This window comes from Clarias gariepinus, chromosome 22, assembly GCF_024256425.1.
Source record: "Clarias gariepinus isolate MV-2021 ecotype Netherlands chromosome 22, CGAR_prim_01v2, whole genome shotgun sequence".
NCBI classification, from domain to species: Eukaryota; Metazoa; Chordata; class Actinopteri; order Siluriformes; family Clariidae; genus Clarias; species Clarias gariepinus.
Window position 1 is genome coordinate 1,359,337 of NC_071121.1, and position 15,671 is coordinate 1,375,007.

The following is a 15,671-nucleotide window of genomic DNA, read 5'->3' on the forward strand; positions in this document are numbered from 1 at the left end:
TCTTTCTCTTTTAGATGTTGTGATGAAATGATCAGTAGTGACGATGTCATTGATGTCGATGGTGTTTGCGCTTTTTAAGAGACGACATGCCTTTGATTACCCTCACCTCCATGCTAGGCTGTAAACAAAATCTTTCACAAAACTATTTATTTTTTTCTTTCTTCATTTTCCTCAATTTGCAACCTGATTGATTGGAAAGTTACAAAACCAATCCTGAGTATAATTTTAAAACACAGTTGTACTGATCGTTTTTTAAAATTTGCGATCCTATACTCAGCATCAGTACCGATATCAGTCTGATGGCAAGAACCAAACCTGGATCAGATAATAATAAAAAAAAATTAAAATCAGATAATGAAAATTAAGCAAATATTTAAATTTCAACTGAGATTGTTTACAAACAATTTGAAAGCATTTTGTTAGGATTAAATTAATGATGTTTAAATTTTATTTACTCTACCTATAATGTACAGCACTTTAGCTCAGATGCGAAAAACAATAAAAAAAGCAATATCTCTTTTATGTATATCTCTTTTAAACATTAAAATAAAAAATGAACTGAACATTTCTACTTGTACTGACCTTAAATTTTTTTTAAACTATTACATTAATGATATTTGATTGCCTTTAAACCCGACTTTTGTTTTCTTGGCCTAAACTTTGATCTGTAAATGCCTTGCACGAAAGAAAAGAAAGAAAGAAAGTAAAGGTTTCTTCAGTTTCACTCCCACACAATCAATGTGATCGGGGCGACAACTTTCTCCACCTGATTTATTTCACAGCAGCATTTTTGGACAGCTTTATGGGACACGTGAAAATATTTCTCATCCGATCGGACATTACACGGCGGCGGAACCGTTCCCGAACTCTTGCACGGATCTCTATAGAATTAAGTTTCAAAATATATATACTACTGAGTTTCCAGTGTTTGTTCTTTGTGTCTTCTCTTTGTTCAGGCTTCGTCTCGTTTCCAGAGAAAAAGAGAGAGAAATGAAATTCGCAGTCTCTTACATGACGTACGTTGCATATGTCATCGTTGTCATTGTTCAATCTGGGCTTTTGTTTGTTTGTTTGTTTGTTTCTTTTGTTCCGGCATCCCCTTTTTGTTCTTCTTCCTCTCTACGATCAAGAAAGTCAAGGCAGGAGAGTAAAGGTTAAAAGGAGCGGGAAGAACGATAAGCTCACGTGACCGGATGATGAAGAGACGGAGAAATAATAAATCCAGAGAAGAAGAAACGGAGCGAGGGTTTGTGTTTATCGGTACACCAGGTGAGTGATGGTGCTGGATTTGTAGTTGAGCTGGTGGTTGGGGATGAAGTTGTGATGCAGACTCTTGCGTGTGCACACGTCGCCCATGTAAAGGCTGGTACATGTGTCGCACGACACCTTGGAACAATTCACACAGGTGTGCGAGGCTCCAGGTTTGTTGCAGAAGCCGCAGCGCGACGCCCCGGCGCCGGACGACGATGACGACGCCCCTACCGCCGAGGCCGGCTTGCTCGAGAACAGCTTGGTGCCGATCATGGGTTTGTCCAGAAGAGGCGAGTGGGAGTGCGAGTGAGAGAGCGGGTGTGTGTGTGTCAGAGTGTGGGTGTGTGTGTGAGCGTGAGTATGAGTGTGCGGGTGCGAGCTGGAATAGACCGAAAGCTTCTCCTTGACGGGGACGTAGCCGTCCAGAGGGCGCAAGGAGTTTTTCGGGAAGTCTGGGAAGCCGCAGCAGGGAGCGGGGTCCGAGCCGTGGCACGTCGGGCAGAGGATGGCGTCACACCTCTGGCAGGAAGAGAGCGTCGGCGAGCTTAGGCCACAGCCCTGACACTTTAACCCGTGACTCTTGGGCGTGCAAGATTCCCACGATTCCCTACTGGGTGTCCGGGACGGCGTGTGGCGCCCGCTCATCCCTCGCTCCGTGTACAGGTCGATCTCATCCAGAGAGGAGAGGTGGTAGGCGTATGGGTCGGGCGGTTGGGAGGGGTAATAGTCTCCAACGGGACGGATTATTTCGTCCTTCAGGTCCTCCTCAGCGTCGACGAAGAGCGGTTCTTTGCGGAGGCTGAGTGACGTTTTGAGGACGGGTTTGTTGGCTTGGTGCCAGTGACCGGCACCGTCTGTCACGTCTACGGATTTGGAGGGACGCCCACTGCGCCTCAGATGGGCGCGGTCCAGGTCGGACTGGCGTGCCGACAAGCGTGTGACGTCGTCTCCACAGGAATTCCTGCGCGCCTCCACGGCCTCCAGCTCGGCCACACCCCCTCCACGCTCTCTCAGCAGGCGGCACTCGGCCTGCGCCAGGAGCAGCTCGAACGCCAGCTGGCGGAGGTGATGGCCGCTGGCGCCGACATGCTGATCCCTCATTACATACTGCAGGTCCTGATCCCGAGAGTAGCCCATAGAGCGCAGGACGCCGCGGAGATCGGACTCGTAGACGGCCGACTGTAGCTGGTAAACGTACGGCCCGGTGAACGTCTGAAAAAGAAAAAAAGTTAAATAAAATTCTACATCAATGTCTATGTCTCACAGATCTCTACCCTATGCCATTTAGTGGCTCAAAAAATAACAACAATAGAATAAAAATACACCCTAAGAATAACGTTTATCATTCTACACATACTGTAGTCTGTTAACAGGAAGATTTGGTTGCTGAGCAACAAAAAATTTATTTAGCTCAGCCAATCAGATTTCATGACATGATGAGTTTCATGAACATGATGTTTATTAAAATAAATAAATGATGTAATTGTTAAAGTTTAACAGAATAAAAGAGTAATGTGTATGTGCCCAAATTTACTGAAATCTAAAATTATAAACGTTTACTCTTTTTTTTTTTTTTTTTTTTAAAGCATGACAACAACTACTTTGTGGTTTGTTTTTCGTCTTCACGCACGCACCTTGATGCAGCGGAACTCTTTCTTCCAGGGGAACAGCAGCAGGTTGGTGCAGACGGTCTCCAGCGTGGCGAAGGCGCTCTCCAGCCTGTGCAGGTTCGCGCCTCTCAGCATTCGCAAGGAGTTCTCTACGATGTCGTAAAACCGGATCATGCGAAACCGCTGCGCCGCCTCCGCTTCGCACGCCCCCAACAGGGCGGTCGCCGTGGAGACGAGGGCCTCCTCCCGGACGTTTCCCTGAGCTCCGCCCACTCCTTCTTCCAACCGTTTCTCCAGGAACGCCACGTACCTCCGGAACAAATCGTCTCGAAGCTTGGCATCCATTGCTCGGCCTCGGGTTCTACTTGCACATGTTCATGAGCCCTTACTCTGATTGGCTAAGAGGTTAGGTAAAGGTTCGGTTCCACTAGGACGGCAAAGCAACACGACAAAGCGTCCCATCTGTGCATGCTGGACGGATGCTCACGGATAAGATCTGAAGCTTGCGGGTTAAAACTGTGAGAAAATGCCTGAGGGATTCGGACAGAAAGCCGCGCAGTAGGACTTGATCGTTTCCCCTTCGTGTGTTTTCGCCATCACTGTTGTTGACTTCCCCAGACACGTACGGATGTGCAGTTTAATTAAGCTGCATTCTGATTGGTTTATCATGCAGGTGGATAACGCGCACAAGCTGCGCCCAAACAAACCCGCTGCGTTTACGCAAATTTGGTGCGGGTTACATCGTCGTCTTTGTTTTACGCTAAACCTCCCTCCTTCCCTTCTTCCTTCCTATGCTTTAAAATGAGTTTGACATTTTCCCCGAATAAGGCGAGGAGGTTTAATCCGTCCCAGCGCTTTGCCTGGAGCTCGCGTCACACGTCTGCAGCGCTCTCGCCGTCTCTCGAGGCCTCGTTATGCCAAACTCCCTGAAGGAAGAGGAACAGGAAGTGGGTGGAGGACCGAGTGTAAAGCTCTCAAGGGTTTCTCTGGAGTTCTTCCCGCTACAGTGTGTTCCAGGTCAGTGTTCTTGTGTGTGTGTGTGTGTGTGTGTGTGTGTGTGAAGATCAACGGCTGAAAAGCAAAAAGGCACAAAGCTGTAATTGAAGAGAAGACGTTGCGGGCTGCGGTCTCTCAGGACCGATACTTACAGCTGATCATCTCGCTATAGCATGTTTATAACAGGCTCATAGAGCTTAATAACCCTTCTCTTGGCACAGTAAAAATGTAGACTGAATATATATTTTTTCTTTACTTGCACACCAACTGTTTGATTTTTATTATAAATCTTTTAAAAAGAATCTTAAATAATAATAATAATAATAATAAAATTGCACAAAGTGTTTCACAAGGAAATTATAACTACAATTAATAATTCACAAAAAGTTATTATAAAACAACAACAACAACACTAATAATAAAAATTACACTTATATTTTGCCAATAATAATCTAGAAGCACAAATAGCAGTACAAGTAGAAAAGAAATTATAAAAAAATATCTGGAAGCTATAAAGATATTTGTATCTTTTATAATTATGTTATAATAAAAACGAATAATAATAATAATAATAATAATAGTCACTAGATTTTTTTAACATATGATTTTTTTCATGAAGGTAAGTATTTTTATTTTTTGGACTGGGGATTTAAATTATGTCTAAATTAAACTAACTCAAATTTAATACAATAAATTTGTATTTATATTAAATATAACAATTTGATTAACAAAATTAATAAAATAAATTAAAAATATATTAAAAAATTAATTAAATAACATTAAATAAAATAATAAATAAAATCTTTTTTTTTTAAAGTGAAGTACAGGTAAAAGATGAAGCACAAATCACTCGCTCTCAGTCATTTCTTCCCATATAAATAATTATATAAATTTTTGTGAAATAGAAAACAAAAATCAGCAAACCTTATTCAGCAAGTTTTAGCATCTTAAGAATTAAGAAAAAACTTTCTCTCTCTCTTTGACTAACATTAATTCACACTTTAATTTCTTTACATTTTCTTAACATTTGTTTTTGTTTAATGACTCCTACATTGTCTATAAATTATAAATTAACCTTTTAAACATTTATTTAAAAAAAATCTTTAAATATCTTAATGATTAAGCACCAGTTTTAAGGAGTTTAGGACCTGCTTTCAGTCAGCTTGTAAATAAATGTATTTAAAATATGAAGTAAGTAAGTAAACAAATAATCAACCAGATAGGTATATGAATAATATGATATTGTATTGTAATTTATTGCAGTTATTACAAACAGGACTGATTCTTTGAGTTTGTCTTGTTTTTGCATCTTTAAAGAAAACTGAGTGGATTAGTGATGTTTAGATTTATTTTGACATTGGTGGATTTTGTTCACCTTTCTTTCCCCTGACACACACACACACACACACACACACACACTTACCCAGTACACCTTGGTACAGAGTGATTATCGTGAATGTTTAATCCCAGGACAGGTTTAATGTTTGATTAATTCCTCTGGTGTTGGAGGCGACAGAGCTTTGTGTCCACAGGGGTTTATTATTATTATTCAGGGACTGCAGTGATGGAGATCATTTACACCTTCACTTCTCAGGGCTGTTTTTATATCCTCATAAAACATCAGGTTTATTCATTAAACTCCTTTGTATTTAAATCACAGTTTGATATTATCGTATCAATAACCCTAAACGTCGTGTTAAACCCTGCAGTCTCCCTCTGGCTGTAAAATATTATTAGCATTTCTGATTACAGCATTAGCATCTTATTTTATTATTAACATCATTATACTATTATTAGCATTAAAACGCAATCCCATGACGATTGACCCCGTGTTTTAAATAAACTTTCTTTTGTTTACAGTGTTTCCCTTCAATATATATATTTATATATTTTATTTAATTTACGCAACCTGTTTTATAATGCAGTAAGCTAACACTAGCTTAGCTCCGCAACACCAGGCCCCCTTTGCGCTAGCGTTATTTTTCTCCACACCCGTATTCCGAAAAGACTGACACCTATATGTATCGCCTCGTTCATCCTGATTGGATAAGACTTCACTAATCCGCGCACGACAGTTCCACTCCGAACCAATCATCGCGTTGTGGGCGGCGCTAGCCAGAATTCGGATAGGAAAAATAAAACCGCTGTAGAGACGCCCAACTCTGTAGCTAGTTAGCTTCGTAGCTAAGAAGCAAACTAGCCAGCTGAAGCATTCTGTATTAAACAGTGATTAGCCAGTTTTCAGTCGGTTGAAGGAGTTATGCAGACACGCATGAAATTAAAGTACAGTTCATTGTTGAGCTTAAAATACGGAGCTAGCGGGATTTTTTTAGACGCCATCAACAAGCTATGAAGTCCTTACCTTTAACGCTCCGACGGAAAACCCCCTTAGGCATCTGCGCATGTGCGAGAATGTCCTCAGCAGCGTTTGCGCAAACGCGGAAGTGATAAACCGTACTATTTAAAACACGTCAAAGCGGGAGCCATTTTGGAAAGGTCTGCTGGTATACCGTAATATCTTACACTACATGTTCTGTACTGGTCATGGGGATGTACAAATTAGTGTTACATTTTTTAGACACCTGAACATTTATTATAATTTAAAATATATATAATGTAATATATATTGTCTACCCCAAAAAATCGGTCTCAGTGAATGATTGATTAGCTATTAGCAAACAGTTCCTTCTCACAAAACTGTATAACAAAACGCGCTTATTATTATTATTATTATTATTACTGTTATTATTATTGTTCATGGGATTCTGTTTTCTGGCGTGATATTATAATTTTTTATTGTCTCCTTGGCTATGTTTTTTGGACTGCAAAGGAAAACAATTTAAAGATGAAAATGAAAAAAATTATAATAATAAACTAAAAATGGAAAGTGAGCGCTTATTCTTCTTTTTAATTTTTTCATTAAAACATGAAATTGGATATTGTAAAATAAAAAATGGAGGGGGGGTTGGGGTGGTGTAGATTTTTTGGGGTTTTGTTTTGATAATGGATGGCAAGGTGGTGTAGTGGTTAGTACTGTGGCCTCGCATCTCCAGGGTCGAGGGTTTCATTCCCGCCTTGAGGTCTGTGTGCACACACCCACCTTGTGTTTGGTGGCTTTCCTCTGGGTACTCTGGTTTTCGCCCACAGTCCAAAGACATAGAGATTAGGCTAATTGGCATTCCCAAATTGCCTGTATTGTGTGTATGAGTGAGTGTCCTTTGATGGATTTTACCCCACCCTGTGCCCTATGTACATGTGTCCAGCCAGATTTTGTCACAGCATCAATTTAGTGAAACTTGCAGTCCTTAGATATCTGTCTAAAGTTTAACCTGCATGATAAGTAAAATCTAAATGTTGAGTAAAAGTGATGTTATGTGTGGGATTTGATAATAATCTAAAAGTGATGTTATGTGTGGGATTTAATAATAATCTAATCCAAAAGATATAAATATAAGCAAACATAACAAAAATTTGTAAATAAATAACAACTGTAGACAGAGTAAACTACAAATAACTGACAAATAAATAACAAAAAAAATAATAACAATAATAAATAAAAAACAACTAAATGTTCCACTGACTAAATCAAAAAAGGTTCTCAGTTTCACTGGCTAATGATCGTAACTCATTAGCGGCAGCTTGTAAAAAATACACCATAGTTGCCAGACAGCAGTCATTACAAACGAAGGCATTACTAGTTGAGGCGAAACAATCTCTCTTCATTTAACCAATCACGGTTTCAACTAAGGTTGGGGCCGCCTACCTTATCAGCATACAGTGACAAATAAATAAATGTAGAAATGTGGAAATGCAGAAATAAATATATGTAAAAATGTGAAAAATCTAAAATAGATAAATAAAGAAATGTAACAAAACAAAAATAAGGAAATGAAGAAATGCGGAAATTCAGAAATGAATAAATATTGTTAATAATAGTTAATAAATGAAAGTAGGAATACATTTGGCAATTTGCCAGGATATATTGTATTTATGTATTTATTTATTTATATATTTACTTATTTATTCACACATTTATTTATTTATAATTATGTCATGTTTGGTCCTCCATATGAAAGGGCTGTTTATGTCATTATGGAATATGCTGACTTTATTAATAAATGTCTCACCAAAACCAAAAAGTTTAGGAGACTGCAATAAAAAAAAAAAAAAAGTGTTCAATTGTGTCGAATGCTTTGAAAAACAATAAGGGGGGCGCAGTGGTAAAGTGCTCGTCTATCTTCCGGAGATCGCTGGTTCTATTCACGGGTGATGCTGTAACCTCGCGCAGCCGGAGGTCTAAAGAGAGCTGATTGGCCGAGCTCTGTCAGAGGGAGGGATGAGAGGCACTTTGTGCTCCCACATTAATCACGACTCTACAGTTAATCATGGGCGTCTGTGAGCTTGTGCATGCGGACGGAGCGGATAGCGCTGTCCTCCGAGTGTGTTACTCCGCCTCCGATGGTGCGTGAGCGAGCAGCTCGAAAAGATGCGTTCGGCTGGCGTCACGTGGTTTGAAGGCCCTCCTCACTGAGTGGTAGTAGTAGCCTTAATGTGGGAGCCCCCTAGTGACGGGGAGGAATTGGACACGACTAAATTAGGGAGGAAAGAAAAAGAAAAAACAATAATGCAGTCAACATCAAATAAATGTGCATAGTTCAAAAGTTCTAGAATGAGTATGTTAATACTGATATGATGTCCTTTCATCACAGAATCACAAAAAGTGCTTTTTTAAGGCTACTGGTAAAAAAAACAAAGCTAGGATTTTATAATCGCCATTTAAAAGTGTGACTGGACACCAGTTTTCAGTCAGTGAGAGACTTTCCTTGTCTGACTTTGGGATTAAAATAATGACACCCTGCTTCATCTCATTAATAAACATTAGAAACAGGAGCGTTTAAATCACATCACGCATCTTAAAAAGTTGCTGGTAGAATCCAGAAGATAGAGCATGATTATGACGTAACCACCTGCCCAAGATGACGGAACTGACGGGTTACGTAAGCACTACGTCACAAAACAGGAAGAGAGCAGTGAAGTTCTTGCTTCGCCGAGCAGGTGAGCTAGTTTAGCTAACTCGGGTGTGTGTGTGTGAGTTTTTTATTTATTATAGACTTCACTTGTTAACACGTCTTTAAACTGTTACTTTAGACGTCGTGGAGGTATTTCGTGACATTTCCCGTGTGTTTTATAGCGATCAGCGCGTCGCTTTCTGCTGTATTTCGCTCATTCCAGCGAGTAAATAAATGAAGCTCTTTAGCCGAGGAGCTAACGCACGAGATAAAAGTCTCGCGCGCTGTGTTGAGGTAAAATTAAAGTGACAAAATAAAGAGCGACACGTTCGATCTGGTTTGTGAACAGGTTTAATCAGGACGTCATGGCGATGTTGGGAAGCTTTAGTGGAGCTCCGCGGAGCGCGAGGAGCCTCGGCGCGGGAGGAGACCGGGACCTGACCGAGTTCGTCTGTCCCGTCTGTCTCGAGATCTTCGACTCCCCGATGGTCACGGAGTGTGGACACACGTAAGTCTGAGCCGAAAACATCTTCGGTTCGGGTTCTGCTTTTTCACTTTCATGCTGTACAGTCTGTGAGTCAGCAAAGTCTAAACAGATTCGATTCTGCCATGATTCACATCTGATTCTACAAAGAGTCGACTCCGAAGATTCGAATCCAAAGTGGATTCGATTCCTCGCCGTCATTCACGGCTCGGATCGATGTAGAAACTTGAAAACACTTTGATCGGCTTTTTTCCTTTTGCCTGTTTGTGTTTCCAAAATCATGAAGTTTAATATATTCCTTAAAATTACGAGTCTGTTGCGGAGTCGATTCACTACATCCGGAATCGAATCTCGGAATCGACTCACAAGCTGTCTGGAATTTTCCCCCAATTTAATCCTTGGTCTTGTGATAAGAGATTAAGGGATAGTTTCATGTTATTTCATTTTATTATACAAAAATTGTTTTAATCCTGAATTAGTATTTTATCTTAAAAATAATAGTAAAATTGATTTTTGTATAACAAGAAACTTTCAGTTTTGTTTTCCTTGAAGTCAGGTTGTCCCTCCTCCTGAGATCAGAAGGTTGTCAGGGGGAGCAGATGTTCTCACACACACACACACACACATACACCAGCCTGTTAATCTAACGCATTTATTTATTTATTTATTTTTAAATCTGTTTATTATGTATAAATACTGAACAGTATTATTTGCTATGCTTCTTATTTTTTCTCCTGTAAGATGGTTTAGATTGTGTGTGTGTGATATAATGCACAGATCCCAGAATCATGTCTCACTGCACTTTCCGCTCTGTGTGTGTTCAGGTTCTGCCACAGTTGCCTTCAGGAGTGTTTGCGACCCAAGAAGCCGGTGTGTGCCGTGTGCAGAGCCGCTCTCGACAGATGGGGCAAAGCTCTCGATCTGGAGGCTTTAATCCACAGTACAGCAAAACCGTGCAAAGGCTGTGGGCAAGCGGTGTGTGTGTGTTTCTTTTTTTAAGTGCCAATTTTACCTTGAAGCCAAACACCCTGCCCGGGTAACCTAAATAAACACATCGTCACAGTAAACAGATTACAGCGTCTCGGTAAACAAATGACTGTAACCCATTAACCTACTTATTGTAACCCAGTAAACAATTACTGTAAAACTTAAACACAGCAACTGAACACTGTAGCCTGGTAAACAAATGAATGTAACCCAGTAAACAAATAGAGGATACCTATGTCTCCGCCCACGCACATCAGGTTTACCCATGGCTCTCTGGGTGAGTGTGTGAGAAACGACTGTGTTACGCGCACAGTATGACATAAAGGCTGATGATTGCGTTACCTACTGTTTACATTCGGGAGGAACCGCTAGTGACACGCCTGTGATGGAACTACCTGCGTAAACACCGGCCCCACAAACTGAACTAAATTTCTGTTTGTACGTATAAAGACTACTGTAGTCCGGTAACGAAACACCGTCACCCAGTAAATACACACCACAACCAGGCGAACTCAACACGGCAACCCGCTTAATTGAACACCAAATCTAAATAACTAAACACTAATGCCATGAGTAAACACCCATAACCTGGGAGATAAACACTGTAATCCAATAAGTAAACATTACATCATTATCTAACCGCCGTAACCCAGTAGCTAAACACTGTAACCCGATAACTATACTCTGTGACACCTCAGGTAAACACCGTTCTGTATTTATTATCATCTCTCTCTCTCTCTTTCTCTCCTGCTGCAGGTCGTGTTGTCGGAGATGAGAGCACACATGGGAAGCTGCTCCAAATATCAGGAGTACATCCAGGAAGGGCTGAATAAGATCACACACACTCAGCCTGATGCAGTCAAGTGAGAGCCGGAGTGTGTGTGTGTATGCTGATTTACAGGATTAGAACACACTCCATGTTTAATAACCGCTTCCTGTCTCCTTTGCGCTCCCTCAGCTCCGTGCCTAACCGCTACACCTTCACCTGCCCCTACTGCCACAGCGCCAACTTCGACCAGGACGGCCTGGTGGAGCACTGCAACTCCCAGCACGCCCGTGACCCGCGTCCAGTGGTGAGTGAGTAGAGCGGGAAAAGCAGTTGATATCTTAATGGGAATTAAACGTCGGAATTCTGATAGTGGGAGAGACGGCATGCGGGGATGAAGTCATAGATTCGGCTTTCTTGCTTTCATGCTAAACACTCCGGTAGGGGGTGTGGCCTAAAGTGTGAAGATGCTTTAGGAAGTGTTAGACGAGAGGAGCAGGAGATGAGGTCCATGTTTCAGTCAAAATGTTCCTAATCGTAAATCTGTCTTGGATTCAGCTGAATTTTGCCAGGACGTGTATGTGTGTGTTTGTTTTCATTCATTCATTTATTTATTTATTTATTTATTCATTTTTAATAAATGAAGAGGATGTGGTACTCATGGTTCTGTGTGTGTGTGTGTGTGTGTCGCTGCAGGTATGTCCCATCTGTGCCTCCATGCCCTGGGGGGATCCGTCCTACAAGAGCTCAGACTTCTTTCAGCATCTCCGGATAAGACACACTTTTTCCTACGACACATTTGTGGTGAGTGTGATGAGACACACACACACACACACAGGTTTCAGACAGCGCTGGTCTCTTGGTATGAGAATTTTCTGGCACATGGTGACGCTGCGGTTCAGCGTGCGTACAGGAAGTCACAGGACCGGTTCTGGAGCAGGATTGTGCCGTTTCGGGCGCGACCCAAATACTTTTACTTTCATAACATCAAGGATTAGACTTTAAAATAACAACATGAGAGAAGTGGAAAAATATTTTTATATTTTCACACACACACATAGACACGCAGCGTTTTATATGCCTTTGTTCGCTCTGCGCTGCTCGGAGACGGAACAGTAAAGCGGTCGAGTTTATTTTATCGAGTTTATTTTCACTTTAGAGCCGACGACAGACAGATAAATCACAGCCTGAGCACAGAAACCCGATCTCACGTTCGCTCGTACACGTGTCGGTGCGGGGGGGTTCTATCAGATCTGCCTGATGTCTCCATTACTCACACACACACACACACACACACACAAAGAGCGAGTGTCTGTTTCGGAGCACCGCTTATATGGGGAGTTTAGTGATGCAACAGCATACATTGCACATTTCTACAACACACACACACACACACACACGGCTGACTTAAATAAAACACCTCCTGCCGGAATCTCATGTCCTCCAACACTCCACCGCTCTGGGGTTCACGTCAGATCATGTGACCGACACACCCTCTGAGGAACTGTGAAGCTTCTGCAGGACGAGTGTGTGTGTGTGTGTGTGTGTGTTCAGACCAGACTTTCATCTGATGCAGTAGCATGCAAAAGTTTGGATGAAAAGAAGAGATCAAGGAGATATACTTACTTTATACTTTAAAGAGATTTAGTGTGTTTGTTTCTTTAACTAGTAACTTTGTATCATTTCTTTTTTTTATATTATAAAAGGGAAAACTAAATGACTACCTGTTTATTTATTTATTTTATTATATTTGTCTTTTTTTTCTTGGCATGTTTTGTTCTTACTGATCTGATGATCAGGACGGGACGGTCAACTTTAAATTTTTTCCAAAACCAGAATAAATTTTTTTATTTAATTTATTATTTATACATTATATTAATTGATATATTTATGCATTTATTTATTTATTTAGGTACATTATTAAGCAAAATGCAGGTAGATTTGATAACTCTTTCTTTTTAGTTGGTGCTGTAAAAACATAACACACTCCCTCTGGAGAGATCCCTGTGAGGTTCTACAGTTAAATCAGAAAATGTAGAACCCTCAGAACCTACAAATAAAGGAACCTGTAAGTATCCAGGTCGAGTGTATACGTGTTAACTGGATAAGTGTGTGAAAGGGTTCTCACCTCATTTAAAAGGTTCTATGTGGAACTCTTTTAGACATAAACGATGCGTTCACATGACCTGCATGAAGTGACACAGTTCAGATTTACAAATCCAATTCCTTCTTGGTGACCTAGAAGGGTTCTAACTCCAGGAGAGTTCTGTTTTGGGTTCTGCGTAGAACCTTCAAGGGTTTCTGTGAAGAGAAAGGAGAACTGAACTACAGGGACCTTCAGGATAAGAGGGAAGTGCACAAGGAAGTGACATTACAGATGCTTGAAGCATGTGTAGTTTCCACAGGGGGCTTAGAGGGCGGGGCCTGGTGGGCGGAGTCACAAATCAGAGATTAATGATGACATCATTGTTAAACTTTAACTGACACTATTAATCTGATTGAAAAACACACATAAAACTACAAACAAATAAATTAAAAAAATGTTTGTCCTCTTTACGGATTAATTCCACCTTTGTACGAATACTCCAAAAATATTGGCCCCCAATTATTGTTTTTAATTAAATTGGACAATGAGGATTACTGTTTCTTTGCTTAACCTTGCAGATTTCATTTATTTTTTTTAGATAAATCTACATTTAAGAATGTATTTAAAAATTAAGTCTTTCAGGAAATTAAATACAAATTGATATACAAAATAACAACAAAGATACACAGAGAGATTATAATTCTAGAGATGGGTGTCAGATTTATTTATTTTTCTTTCCTGTTTAAAAAAATAAAAGATAAATCAGGCTTCTCTTTAATAGGCTATGGTTCTGGATTTCCACTTCTACTGCAAGAAAACTTTTGTACAAATTTTATTTCAGGCCTCAGAACCCTGTAAGGTTCTAGATAAAGAAATCTTAAACTTGTGAATTAGACAGCTGCTGCTACTCGCTCACTTTTTTTTTTTATTTCTAACCTCTTGTGTTTCGCTGCCGTTTTAGGATTACGGTGTAGACGAGGACGCGATGGTCCAGGACGCCATCCAGCGCTCTCTCATGGATAACTGAGGGTTTTTCGGAGAACGGGAGAACACGTCATGTGGTTTAGAGCACAACTCGCATAATCACTGAGCTCTAGGGTTTAACCAACATGTTATATCTGAAGTGCTTTCTTTTAGTTTTAATCTCTTTAACCAAAGTCGTGTGTGTGTGTGTGTGAGTGTGTGTCAGAGCACAGCTTTATTACAACACTTATTAATTACAACAAATAAATTGCACACTGTGTGAGTACCACGTTTTAAAGATCAGAGATAAAGTCAGGTACGGGGGACGCTAACGTTTAAACTGACAAACGTCTTTGTTTACTCGTTAATTAAAGTGTATTTCAGTGCCTTTCAGGTTTTGTTTCCAGGTTTTTATACTCCCAGCTCTTGCTTTACAACATTATGTACACAAATACAGATTATTATTATTATTATTATAGTTAATATCATTAGCAAAGCTCAAAAACCTGAAGAGATCACACAGCTGAGGTGCTGGATTATTTACACTCTGTAGTATATACCACGAAATGATGCCTCTTTAATAAAACAAACAAACAAACGAAAAAGAAAATAAAAGTTTAAAAATTGACCTTAACATTCATGGTTTTGGTTTATTCGGCTGTAATGCGCTTTGTGTGCAGCAGGGGGCACTGTTGCTCCATCATCAGTCACCTATTAACTGGATGCAATGTGATTATATACGTGTGTTTCAATTTTTTACAACATAAAACTAATTTCATTATATGATTTATGATATCATGATTTTTTTGTTCGTAAATATGATTTTTTCTTTTATCGAAATCTTGTTTTTAACTTTTTCTCCTACATCCCCCTCCCTTTTTTACATTCAGTAATCCTTCAATTTTGTGCAAAGTCTGGACTCTGGATTAGAAAATAAACATCTGTTGTTAGTAAGCCTCGGTTTATAAATTTATATAAATAAATTTATTTAAAAAAATATATATTAAATTTGATTTAAAAAAAGGAAAATCAGCATCATGCCTCTGAAATATTTTACTTTTAAAAGTTCAATCTCACAAATAAACCTGGATTTTTATAAGATTCTGTCTATCAGCCAATCATCATCCAGGTTGAAGACACACCTCTGCCCTGCATCAGCCAATCAGAATCCAGTCAACACATTTAATAATAAAAAAAATTAAATATGAATCAATTATATGACTGTATATCCAATACTAGAGGTGTTCAAGTTAAAGCGGGATTTTGATTTGTACAGAATAACAGAACACAGTCCTGAAAGTAAAAACTCCCTTTATTTCTCTATATAATCCCCTGATACACTAATGCACTTCCCAGTGTTTCACTAGTGCTTGGACACCAACAAGGTAGAAAGTTTTCTCAGTACGCCGAAGCCATGATCGGACTGCCTGTCTGAGTCACGTCTGAAACACCAGCCCCCCATGAACTCCTTTAATGGTGGAAATCATGTGGAAATAGCTTGGGTCGAGATCAGGACAGT

The 15,671-nt window shown here is 40.0% G+C and overlaps 2 protein-coding genes across 3 annotated transcripts; one reads left to right on the forward strand and one right to left on the reverse strand.

The window, feature by feature from the left end:
• Positions 1-754: 754 nt before the first annotated feature.
• spata2 (spermatogenesis associated 2) lies at positions 755-6,252 on the reverse strand. Of its 2 annotated transcripts, none has more exons than XM_053482693.1 (3): positions 6,220-6,252; positions 2,886-3,932; positions 755-2,463 (listed from the first exon to the last, which is right to left on the reverse strand). In XM_053482693.1, exons 2-3 carry the CDS (start codon positions 3,204-3,206, stop codon positions 1,255-1,257), a joined length of 1,530 nt encoding a protein of 509 aa, XP_053338668.1. In that variant the 5' UTR covers positions 3,207-3,932; positions 6,220-6,252; the 3' UTR covers positions 755-1,254. The 2 variants fall into 2 exon arrangements, with proteins under 2 accessions (XP_053338668.1, XP_053338667.1); XM_053482692.1 differs by lacking the exon at positions 6,220-6,252 and adding an exon at positions 5,281-6,211.
• Positions 6,253-8,849: 2,597 nt separating this feature from the next.
• Positions 8,850-14,780, forward strand: rnf114 (ring finger protein 114). The gene is made up of 7 exons (XM_053483110.1): positions 8,850-8,912; positions 9,216-9,374; positions 10,175-10,325; positions 11,094-11,200; positions 11,296-11,410; positions 11,800-11,907; positions 14,151-14,780. The coding sequence occupies exons 2-7, from the start codon at positions 9,232-9,234 to the stop codon at positions 14,214-14,216; spliced, it is 690 nt and encodes a 229-aa protein (XP_053339085.1). The 5' UTR covers positions 8,850-8,912; positions 9,216-9,231; the 3' UTR covers positions 14,217-14,780.
• Positions 14,781-15,671: the final 891 nt, after the last annotated feature.